Source organism: Sceloporus undulatus, chromosome 1 (genome assembly GCF_019175285.1).
Source record: "Sceloporus undulatus isolate JIND9_A2432 ecotype Alabama chromosome 1, SceUnd_v1.1, whole genome shotgun sequence".
NCBI classification, from domain to species: domain Eukaryota; kingdom Metazoa; phylum Chordata; class Lepidosauria; order Squamata; family Phrynosomatidae; genus Sceloporus; species Sceloporus undulatus.
Genome location: NC_056522.1, coordinates 49,518,381 through 49,530,906, shown reverse-complemented (window position 1 = coordinate 49,530,906; position 12,526 = coordinate 49,518,381). Strand labels below are relative to the sequence as shown.

General features: G+C 44.2%; 1 protein-coding gene across 2 annotated transcripts in view; it reads left to right on the top strand.

The window, feature by feature from the left end:
* The window catches only part of MRPL33 (mitochondrial ribosomal protein L33), a 47,569-nt gene that overhangs the window by 27,094 nt on the left and 7,949 nt on the right, over positions 1-12,526 (top strand). The window contains exons 1-2 of one of the 2 annotated variants that reach the window (XM_042477161.1): positions 3,996-4,128; positions 7,493-7,511. In XM_042477161.1, the coding sequence (XP_042333095.1) occupies positions 4,107-4,128; positions 7,493-7,511 (41 nt within the window). In that variant the 5' untranslated portion in view covers positions 3,996-4,106. Of the gene's footprint in view, positions 1-3,995; positions 4,129-7,492; positions 7,512-12,526 lie in introns of those variants that run through there. The other variant, XM_042477152.1, reaches the window with a different exon arrangement.

Here is a 12,526-nt window from a genome sequence, read left to right as displayed (position 1 = left end):
AAAAACAAGCAATAATAAAAATTAATAAAATAAAACAAAAACAAGCAATAATAAAAATTAATAAAATAAAACAAAAACAAGCAATAATAAAAATTAATAAAATAAAACAAAAACAAGAAACAATAAAAATTAATAAAATAAAAAATAAAAAGCAATAATAAAAATTAATAAAATAAAAAATAAAAAGCAATAATAAAAATTAATAAAAAATAAAATAAAAAGCAATAATAAAAATTAAAAAAATAAATAAAATAAGTATTTTATATTTTTAAATATAATTTAAAAACCCCAAAATACCAAGGCAGACCTAATGGCCACTGTCTCCGCTTTCCTCCTCCTTCTCTGGCCCAATTCTGCCCTGGCTTTCAGGTACCCTTCCTCCGGCTCCTTCTTCCTCCTCTTCCCCCTCCTCCTCCTTATGATGGCTGGCGCGTGCGCGCGGAGGGAAACAGGGCAGGTGCGCGCGCGGGGAGGTAAGTGGGGCAGGTGTGTGCGTGCGCGGAGGGAAATGGGGCAGGCACGCGCGCTGCCACTGGCCCCTGCTGAGGCCTGGGCGGTGCGCACCAAGGCGCACAAGCCCTCACACTGGAGGCATGGTGGCGGCGGCGCTTCTGCTGCCGAGGAGGAGGAAGAAGGCGGAGCCGGAGCAGGAGGTGGGTTGGCGCTGCCCAGCCCACCACGAAGAGGAGGAGGAGGTTTGTTGGCGCCACAGCAGCCGCATTAGTGGCAGCGGCAATGGCCGGAGCGGGCCCCCAAACCGGGAGCAAGGCACGGGTGGGGGCCCAAACCGGACCGGGACCGGGAGGGGGCCGCCGGGTTATGGCAACCCTACCCATAGATAAGTCGTCTCAAGTTTTTGGGGTCAGTTTTTTGACTAAAATTTCTAGACTTATACATGACTATGTACAGTATAGTGCCTAGATCAAGAGAAATAATAGTGCCACTCTATTCTGCTTTGGTCAGGCCCCACCTGGAATATTGTGACCAGTTCTGGGCACCACAATTCAAAAAGGACATTGAAAAACTGGAAAATGTCCAAAGGAGGGCGACTAAAACGGTGAAGGGTCTGGAAACCATGCCCTATGAGGAACGACTTAGGGAGCTGGGGATGTTTAGCCTGGAGAAGAGAAGGTTAAGAGGTGATTTGATAGCCCTATTTAAATATTACAAGGGATCTCATATTGAGGAGGGCGCAAGCTTGTTTTCTGCTGCTCCAGAGAACAGGACCTGGAACAATGGATGCAAGCTGCAGGAAAAGAGATTCCACCTCAACATTAGGAGGAACTTCCTGACAGTAAGGGCTGTTCAACAGTGGAACACACTTTCTTGGAGTGTAGTGGAGTCTCCTTCCTTGGAGGTCTTTAAACAGAGGCTGGATGGCCATCTGTCGGGGATGCTTTGATTGAGATTTCCTGCATGGCGGGGGGTTGGACTGGATGGCCCCTGTGGTCTCTTCCAACTCTACAATTCTATGATTCTAAGAAAACACTGAAAGGTAGTATGCCAACAGAAATATTCCCCACTCCTTTTTTCAGCACTTTCTCTGTGAGAGACTGGACCATGCTGCCTCTTCATCAGGGGAACATACATCATCAAGCAACCCCTTCAAGAGGAAAAGCTGCTTCTGGAAGAAAAAGAAATTGGGTGCCCAGGAGAAAGGTCACAAAAAAGAGAGGGTCAGAGAGCATGAGGCTGGAGGAAGAAATGGTTTCAGCAGGCAAATAGCAGGAGGAAAGCAAAAAGGCAGGGTTGAGAGGAAAGGAGGAGAGATTTGGGGGACAGATGAGACAACCAACTTATTTTCCCTTCCCATTCTTGAATTGCAGCTTTCTTCCTTCTGGGTTAGTTCAGCAGACCATTCCGTCCTCCATCTTTCTCCAAGCAAAGAAAACATGCCTTTGATTTCTCTTTCTAGCACTTTTCAAACTCTCCTGGCTCCACTCTTTCTCCTCATCAGCAGTGGGAGGGAACTGTTTGGAAATGAATGTAAGGTGGACTCCAAAGGCTCATTCCCACTTATACTGTATTTAAATCAGTTTCTGATTCGCCTTCACTTCGTTTTGGTAACTGGATTCCAAAAGGTCCATCGTTCTCACTCTGAAAATGGATCTTTTCATTATCCCCTTGTAATTGCTTTTTTTTTGGCATGATTGTCATCCCAACATGCATTTTCATCACTTCAAAATGCATGTTAATCATCTGTGCATCAACTTTCTTCTTCACACATTGGCTTCCATCTTAGCAGGCCTTGGCAGTTCCTTTATGCAGCAGTACTGTGCCTTATCACATACATAAATTCAATTCTGTCATTAATTTCTAAAGACGTTTATCTATTGAGGGTATATAAATTAAATATCTTTAACGTCTTTAGTCTGTAAATCCAATAGTCGCAAGCTCTCCCCATGTATCATGACATGTATCATGACATGTTCCCAATCCTTTTTAAATCTTCCTACACATTTCCTAGTGTTTGAGTGCTGGACTGCAGCTCTGGAGACCTGGGTTCGATTCCCAGCTCAGCCATAGAAACCCACTGGGTGACCTTGGGCAAGTCACACTCCCTCAGCCTCAGGAGAAGGCAATGACAGACCTCTGAACAAATCTTGCCGAGAAAATCCTGTGATAGATTCGCTTAAGGGTTGCCATAAGTCGGAAATGACTTGAAGGCACACAACATACATTTTCCCTTTCAGGAGGGAAAGGGAGCAGTTTGAAAATTATTGTCTGTTTTTGTGTCTTCCAAGTCTCCTGTTGAGAAAAGCACCCCGTACATTTCATAGGGTTTACTTAGGCAACTCAAAAGCAGCCTTTAAAGATATGTTTAACTAGGGTCCAAAACAGACTGCAGAAATTGTCCAATTTGAGACCGCTTTAACTGCCCTGGCACAATGCTAAGAGATCCTGGGAACTGTAGTTTATTGTGACCCCAGAGCTCTCTGGCAGAAGCGGCTAAATGTCTCACAAAATGACAGTTCCCAGAATTGCTTAGCATTGAGGCAGGGCAGTTAAAGCGGACTCAGACTGGATAATTTCTGCAGTGTGTTTTGGACCATACACTACATGGACTCACAAATATATCCCCAAACTACAAATCCCATAATTCCCTAGCATTGAACCAGGGCATTATTCTATTGTAGATTGTTTTAACATTTTGTAGCTTAATTCTGTTTTAGGGAAGGGAGGGGGATATTGGGATTTTGTATGGAGTTTTAATATGGAAGCCGCCTCGATTATCTTTGATAGAGAGGTGGGCTACAAATAAAAAATATTTATTATTAGGGCAGTTATAGCAGTCTCAAACTGGATTTTTTCTGCAGGGTGTTTTGAGCCATCATTTCTGGGTCTGAGGCTACAGCCGCACTGCACAAATAATCCCGTTTGACACCACTTTAATTGCCCTGGTTCAGTGCTGTGGAATTCTGGGATTTGTAGTTTTGTGAGATACTTGTGAGTCCATGTAGTCTCAAAGTCCAGAACACACTGCAGAAATAATCCAGTTGGAGACTACTTTAACTTCCCTGGTTCAATGCTATGGGATTCTGGGAAACTGTAGTGCTGTGAGATACTTTGCCTTCTCTGTCAGAGAGGGCTCTGGGGCCACAATAAATTACAACTCCCAGGATTTCCTAGCATTGAGCCAAGGCAATTAAAGCAGTCTCAAAGTGCATTATTTCTGCAGTGTGTTTTGGACCCTAGTTGAACAGATCTTTAAAGGCTGCTTGTGAGTAGCCCTTGCCTAAGAAAACCCTATGAACATGCACTTGGGGTGGCCATAAATCGACAGGAGACTTGAAGACAGACACACAGTAATTTTCACACTGCTCCCTTTCCCTCCTGAAAGGGAAAATGTGTGTATATTGTGTGCCTTCAAGCCACAGCCCTAAGGCTGAGTGGTTAGTGAAGAAGGGAAGGACTGGAGAGAAGCCCCAAAGGCTAGCTAACTGGGAGGACTTTGGGGTGAGGAACTCTATGGTAGGATTCAGGCTATAGAACTCTATGGCTGTGCCTTATGAACCGGAAGTGGGGCATGCCTGCCCCGGAAGTAGTGTGTGGCTTTGAAAGCAAAGACTGGAGAAAGTGTGGCAGCCAGGGCTGTTGAAAGAGGCATGTTTCTCACAGTCGCCAATTGTAAGTGAAGCCTGGGAAAGACACCAGTGTGTTGTGTATACTATATGTATCTGTGTATATATGGGTGTGGGTGTGTGTGTATGTATATATATATATATATATATATATATGAAGAGCAACAGGTAAGTGGGTCTTTGGGAGGAGACCACAGCTCCCAGGGCTTTTGTATGGGCAAGTCACACTCTCTCAGCCTCAAAGGGAGGCAGTGGCAAAACCTCCTCTGGAGAAATCTTTCCAAGAAACCGCCATGATAGGGTAAGGCACACAACAGCAGCAACGACAACAATAACAACAACAACACACATAATTGATATGGATCTGCTGCTTGCATTACATCACAGTCAGTTATAAAGGCATTGAACACTGAGTAAATAGAGCATTGTCTCTCCTTGGCAAGCCTTAGCTTTGTTGTTGTGTGTCCCGTGTGCCTTCGTTCCACGGCAACCCTAAGGTGACCTTATTGTGGTAAGATTAGTTCAGAGGTGGTTGGCCATTGCCTTCCCCCTGAGGCTGAGAGAGTGTGACTTGCCCAATTGGGTTTCCATAGCGAGAAGAAGAAGAAGAAGAAGAAGAAGAAGAAAAGGGGTGTGAAATAATGTGAAGTCAAAGGCTTCCACAGCCAGAATCCATGCTTTTGTGTGGGGTTTTTGGGCTGCGTAATACAGTGAGATCTTGTTATCCACTGGGGATTGTTTCCAGGATCTCCTCCATGGATAACAAAATTTGTGGATGCTCAAGTCCCATTAAATATAATGGCAGAGCAAAATGGTGTCCCTTATATAAAATGGAAAATCGAGGCTTGCTATTTGGAATGTATACTTTTTTGGAGTATTTTCAAGCCATGGATGCTTGAATTTGTGGATAAAAAATCCGTGGATAAGAAGGGCTGACTGTAGCTTTTGGTGTGTAAGAGCTGGAAATGGGGGCAGAGGGGGGGAGTCCTTCTAAAGATATAGTTGTCTATAGCTTGGTACCTTTAAAACAAGTTCCCAGAGTTCCCTAGCACTGAGCCAGAGGTCCAGAACACACTGAGATTATTTCTGCAGTGTGTTATGGATCTCTGGAGACCAGGTTTGAATCCCTGCTCTGGGATATCACACTCTCTCAGCCTCAGGGGAATGCTAAAGACAAAACCCCTCTGAACAAATCTCACCAAGGAAACCCCATGATAGGTTCATGGCCTTAGGGTCGCCATAAGTTGGAGATGACTTGAAGGCACGCAACAAGAAGCAATAAATAGTTCCCTTTCCTTAGGAGCTTGTGGCTTCACAAAGGAAGGTGGCATGCTGGATTCCAAGGAAACATCTTCTCTGAATTGGAAATGAACATTAAATCTCCTTGACTTTGAAAATCTACCAGTGGCCAAATGACCAAAAAAGGGGGAGGTGCCAGCCTGCAGATAGCCCTCCCTACTATCTGAACTAAGACCAGAAACAGAAAATGCAGGCCTAATGACTAACATCTTCAATTTCTTTCTCCTGTTTGCCTGATGAAGAAGCCAGTGTGACTTCGAAAGCTTGCAACATGCAATTGTGCATTTTGGTTGGTCCAATAAAGGTATCAGTTTGGATGCTATTGGATTCCCTTTCATGGTGGTTCCTCCATCTAACTTGCCCCTTCTGTACGAACTTTGAACTAAGACCTCATGAAGGTGACCTGTCCGTGGGAATTGGCTGAACATCCACTCCATGCCACGTCCCCCCATTTGTGGGAACATACTTGTTGCTATATCTGTTGGCCCTTGGCCATTTCTAAGATCATTATTAGGTTCCTTTGGAAGTTTCCCACCATCAGCAACAAGTACAGTTTTTCCTCTTAAAGAAATTCTGTCATTCTGCTGACTTTGGGATTCTCTGTTATGTGGATGTGGTGCCATTTTAGCTGCATAAGCAAGACCACTTACAGCCTAAATATTGAAGATGGGAGAATTATGTCTTGTGGTTGTGTGCCTCTGAGTCATTTTTGACTTATAGTGACCCTAGGGTGAACCTATCATAGGGTTTTCTTGGCAAGTTTCTTCAGAGGGGGTTTGCCATTGCCGTCCTTCTGAGGCTGAGAGAGTGTGACTTGCTCAAGCAGGGAATCAAACCCAGAATCGTAGTCCAACACTCAAACCACTACACCATACTGGCTCTCAGGGAACATACAGTTTGTCTTTTACTAAAAGTTTGGGAATTTGGACCCACTTGGATGATGTTTCCCCCTGTTTTATCCTTGCCATAACCCTGTAGGAGTAGGTGGGAAAGTTAGTTTTAGAGAGCAATCAATTATATTATTCCAAAAGCTCACCTCCTATTTGCGTTGCCCTTATGGTTGCAATTTTTAAAAATATCTCCTGATTTGGCAGGTACAGCCCCAGTTAATGGTGTCATTTCACTTTTCCATCTCCTTTTAAGATTTTCTAGTTTCTCTATCCTCCCATTTCTCCCTGGATTCAGGTCCAGAACACACTGCAGAAATAATCCAGTTTGAGACCGCTTTAACTGCCCTGGCTTCATTCTAGGGAATTCTGGGACTGCAGTTTTGTGAGACCTTTAGCCTTCTCTGTCAGAGAGCTCTGGGGCCACAATAAACATGCTCTCTGTTCTATCATTCAGATCATTGAGAAAGATGTTGACTAACACTGGGCCCAGGACGGGACCTTGTGACATTCCTCCAGGATGAAGAGGAGCCACTGCTGGGTGCTCCTTGGGTTCGGTCACCTAACCAATTACAAATTCACCTAACAGTAGCATTGTCTAGCCCACGTTTTCATAGCTTATTTGCAAGAATTTCATGGGGGAACCTTGTTGAAGACCTTACCGAAGCATTCCTTCATCTACCAAGCTTGTAACTCTGCGAAAAAAGAGCTAGGATTAGTGTGGCATGACTTATTTTAGACAAATCCATGTTGACTTTTAGTGATCATGGTATTCTTTTTAAGTGCATACAGACTGTCTAATTATCTGCTCTATAAGCTTTCCTGATACTGATGTCAGTCTGAGCATGTGGTAATTGTTTGGGTCCTCTTTTTTCTCCCGTTTTGAAGATAGGGACAACATTTCCCTATTCCAGGTTGCAAGTCCCATCTGCATGAGCCAGCATGGTTGTGATTATGGTAGTTGGGAGTTGAAAAACTGAATGGGGTAGGCTGTTTTAGAATCTCCTATTTAGCAATTCCTGGCTTGTAGAAACCATGTGTAGTTTAATGTGTTTACATACATCTTTAGAAAGACAGGCAAAGTTGTTATTTTGGTCGTTATTTACTTGGCTAAATCAGGTGCCTCTTGTACGTAAGTAAAATTTTGTATCGCAGTAAACACTTGGAACACATTGGTAAAACAACTTATTTTCTCTCTTTCTCACTTCCATCACCTCTCGCCAGTGGCCAAGAGCAAGTCCAAGTAAGTGAAAACTTTCTTCTACTCTTGTATGCTACAGTGTGATTGTGGTAGTACAGTTTTGGCATTCTGCTGTTTGTGGATATTACTGCAGAGGACTGTTTTTTTTTTTCTGCAGTGGACTGCTGTTTATGTTTTTAAAAATCATAATTCAACAACAAATAATGAAGAATTCACACAACTAGTACTTGTAAAGATTTGGGATCTGATATAAGCCTGTAGAAACCCACTGAGTATTCTCAGGCAGGTCATACACTCTCAGACTTGGAGGAAGGCAAAGGCAAACCTCCTCTGAAAAAAATCTTAGAATCATAGAATCATAGAATCATAGAGTTGGAAGAGACCGCAAGGGCCGTCCAGTCCAACCCCCTGCCATGCAGGAAATCCAGATCAAAGCATCATCGACAGATGGCCATCCAGCCTCTGTTTGAAGACCTCCAAGGAGGGAGACTCCACTACACTCCTAGGAAGTGTGTTCCACTGTCGAACAGCCCTTACTGTCAGGAAATTCCTCCTAATGTTGAGGTGGAATCTCTTTTCCTGCAGCTTGCATCCATTGCTCCGGGTCCTAGTCTCTGGAGCAGCAGAAAACAAGTTTGCTCCCTCCTCAATATGACATCCCTTCAAGTATTTAAATAGGGCTATCATATCACCTCTTAACCTTCTCTTCTCCAGGCTAAACATCCCCAGCTCCCTGAGTCGTTCCTCATAGGGCAAGGTTTCCAGACCTTTCACCATTTTAGTCGCCCTCCTTTGGACACGCTCCAGTTTCTCAATGTCCTTTTTGAATTGTGGCGCCCAGAACTGGACACAATATTCCAGGTGGGGCCTGACCAGAGCAGAATATAGTGGCACTATTACTTCCCTTGATCTAGATACGATACTTCTATTGATGCAGCCTAAAATCGCATTGGCCTTGTTAGCTGCCGCATCACACTGTTGACTCATGTTCAACTTGTGGTCTACTTGGACTCCTAGATCCCTTTCACATGTTGTCTCCTTAAGCCAGGTGTCTCCCATCCTATATCTGTGCATTTCATTTTTTCGCCCTAAGTGCAGTACCTTACATTTCTCCCTGTTGAAGTTCATTCTGTTAGCTCTGGCCCAGCTTTCTAGTCTATTCAGGTCATTTTGAATTTTGATCCTGTCCTCTGGAGTATTAGCTATTCCTCCTACTTTAGTGTCATCTGCAAATTTGATAAGTATTCCCCCAATTTTTTCCTCCAAGTCATTGATAAAGATGTTGAACAGTACTGGGCCAAGGACAGAGCCCTGTGGGACTCCACTGGTTACTTCTCTCCAGGATGAAAAGGTGCCATTGTTGAGCACCCTTTGGGTTCGGGCGGTCAACAAATTACAAATCCATGTAACAGTTCCTTTGTCTAGCCCACATTTTACAAGCTTGTTTGCAAGAATGTCATGGGGAACCCTGTCAAAGGCCTTACTGAAATCAAGATATACTATATCCACAGCATTCCCTTCATCTACCAAGCTGGTAATTTTATCAAAGAAAGAGATTAGATTTGTCTGGCATGACTTGTTTCTCTGAAACCCATGTTGACTTTTTGTGATTATGGCATTGGCTTCTAGATGTTCACAGACTCTCTGTTTAATGATCTGCTCCAGAATCTTTCCTAGTACTGATGTCAGACTAACTGGACGATAATTGTTGGGATCCTCTTTTTTCCCCTTTTTGAAGATGGGAACAACGTTTGCCCTCCTCCAGTCTGCTGGGATCTCTCCTGTTTTCCAGGAGTTCTCAAAGATTATTGCCAATGGCTCCGATATTACATTTGCCAGCTCTTTTAATACCCTTGGATGTAGTTCATCTGGTCCCGGAGACTTAAATTCATTTAGATTAACAAGGTGTTCCTCTACTATCTCTTTACTTATTCTGTGCTGAAATTCCCCTAATCTGCCCTCTGCTCCATTATCCTCAGGTTGAGCACCCTTTGCCTTTTCTGAGAAGACTGAGGCAAAGAAGGTGTTTAGTAATTCTGCCTTTTCTCTGTCTTCTGTTAGCATTTTGCCATCTTCTCCACGCAGTGGCCCTACCGTTTCCTTCTTCTTCTTTTTGCTGCGGACATATCCAAAAAAGCCCTTTTTGTTGTTCTTAACCTCTCTAGCAAGCCTGAGTTCATTCTGTGCTTTGGCTTTTCTGACCTTATCTCTACACTTGCTAGCTATTTGTTTGAATTCCTCTTTGGTGATTTCCCCATTTTTCCATTTCTTATACATGTTCTGTTTAAAATTTAGCTGAGCTGAAAGTTCCTTGGTCATCCATCCTGGTTTCTTGAGACACCTCCCATTTTTCTTTCTCACTGGAACTGCTTTAATTTGTGCCTTCAGTATCTCCCTTTTGAGAAACTCCCATCCATCTTGAACTCCCTTCTCTTTTAGTATTCCTGACCATGGGATTGCCCCCAGTATTTCTCTAAGTTTACTGAAATCCGCTCTCCTGAAGTCTAGAATGCATGTCTGACTATGCCTGGCTTCTCCTTTCTACTGTATAACAAACTCCAGGAGAACATGGTCACTTCCACCTAAGGATCCCACCACTTGCACTTCATTAACCAAGTCATCCTTGTTGGTTAGGATCAGATCTAAAATAGCTGATCCCCTTGTTGCCTCTTCCACCTTTTGGACCATGAAATTGTCTCCAAGGCAAGTGAGGAATTTACTAGACCTTGAGGATCTGGCTGAGTTTGACTTCCAACAAATATCAGGGTAGTTGAAGTCCCCCATCACTACTACATCTCTCCTTTCTGAGTGTGTGGTCATCTGTTCTAGAAAGGCTTCATCCAATTCCTCCATCTGACTTGGGGGTCTGTAGTAGACTCCCACCATAACATCCTAGTTGTTTCCCTGCCCTTTAATTTTTATCCAGATGCTCTCCACCTGGCTTCCAGGATTGATGTCCTGGATCTCTTCACTGGTATAAATATCTCTGACATATAGGGCTATTCCTCCTCCTTTCCTGTTTGGTCTGTTTCTCTTGAAAAGGTTATACCCCTCTATTTCCACATTCCAATCATGAGACTCATCCCACCAGGTTTCAGTGATGCCTATTATATCGTATTTGCTTTGTTGTACTAGGAGTTGAAGTTCATCATGCTTATTTCCCATGCTCTGTGCATTAGTGTAGAGGCATCTAAGACCATGTGTTCCCTTTACTTGCTGCTTGTGCAAGTTCTTTTGCCTCCCACTGTTGGGTCCTTGCACTGTTTGTCTTGTTCCCTCTCTGTCAGTTTGACTGTCTTCTCCAGTCTTTTTGCCTCCCAGAATACTGTCTCCCTCCCCCACATAACTCAGTTTAAAGCTCTCCTGATCAAATTCTTGAGGCTATTGGCAAAAATATTTTTGCCAACTGGCGTGAGATGCAACCCATCCCTTGCCAGAAGTCCCTCCTCATGGAACCGCAACCCATGGTCCAAGAATCCAAATCGTTCTTGGCGGCACCATCTACGGAGCCAGTTATTTACATCCGCTATTTTCTTCTCCCTTCCTGGACCATGCCCTTCGACTGGGAGAAGAGAGGAGATGACAACCTGTGCATCCACCTCTTTCAACTTCCTACCCAAAGCCTCATAATCCCTTATGATATTCTGAAGGCTATGCCTTGCAGTATCATTGGTTCCCACATGAACCAAAAGAAAGGGGTAATGGTCAGTAGGCTTGACCAGTCTTGTCAGCCTCTCTGTCACATCACGGATCTTTGCCCCAGGGAGACAGCACACCTCCCGAGACATCTTGTCAGGCCCACAAACCACTGGTTCAGTGCCTCTCAGCAAAGAGTCCCCGATGACCACTACACGCCTCCTCCGAGACTTAGCAGCAGCCATTCCCTTTGGTGGAGCTCTCTGGGTCCCCTGCTCTGTCCCTGAAGTCTGTCCCTGCTGCTGTTCCTCATCATCCTTGATAGCAGAGAGAGATTGAAATCGATTCTGTAGCTGTAAGCTTACAGAATGTTCCCTGGTTTCCCTACTTCTGTGTGTGACCTTCTTCCAACTATCTACAGTGCTCCCTCGGGTTACGAAATTAATTCGTTCCGCGGCCGCTTTCGTAACCCGAAAAGCCTTCGTAAGCCGAAATGCCATAGGCGCTAATGGGGAAAAGCCGCGTTTCGTGCGAAAAAGCTCCGAAAAGCACCAAAAAATTTTTTCGTAACCCGAAAAAACATTCGTAACCCGGAACAATTATTTCCTATGGGATTTTTTCGTATCCCGGAAATTTCGTAACCTGGGTATTTCGTATCCCGAGGTACCACTGTACTTCTGTTGTATGTGAAGTGACCTCCTCTTCCCCAGCAACTTCCTTTGTGTGTTCCCTGTCCAGGACCATCTGGTCCATTCTGGTCAGGACAACTTCTTCCTCCCTATGATGCTGAAGTGTAGCTACCTGGGCCTCCAGCTGCTGTACTTTCTCTTCTAAGAGGGCTACCAACTTGCACTTGGGGCAGGTGAAGTTCCCCATATCCCTAGGCAAGAAGACAAACATCCCACAGGTGTTGCAGGTGACTGCAGCAGGGCCTTCAGTGTCCATATTGAGAAGTCTTAAGGAAACTCTGAGCAAAACTGTGGGTTTCCCCTGCTAAACACAAGTGTAAAGACCCCCTGATGGCTTGGCCTTTGTCCCCAAACTCTGTCCTTGAGTTTAGTTCACTGGCCTTATAGTTATGTAGACTAGCTCCTTTCAGAGCAAGTCTCTGACTCACTTCCTCTGAGCAGAAGTGCCCACAAACCCCTTAAGGAAAAGGGAAAAGAAAATGTGGAAAATTAAAGGGCCCCCTCTAACAATGTTCCCAGGCCAGCTTCTCCAAATCGTCCTTGACTATATAACAATTTTTTTTAAATATAAAAATAAACAATTCGCGCACCATTAGGCGCGCGCCTCCCCCAGGACTTAAAGAGAATTAGGCTTCTGTCCACTCCCCCCAAGAGCCACAACAATATCCCAAGTTTAAAAGGTCAGATCTCACCAAAGCACATGGAGAGAGAAAACCAGCTTTCCTCTTGGAA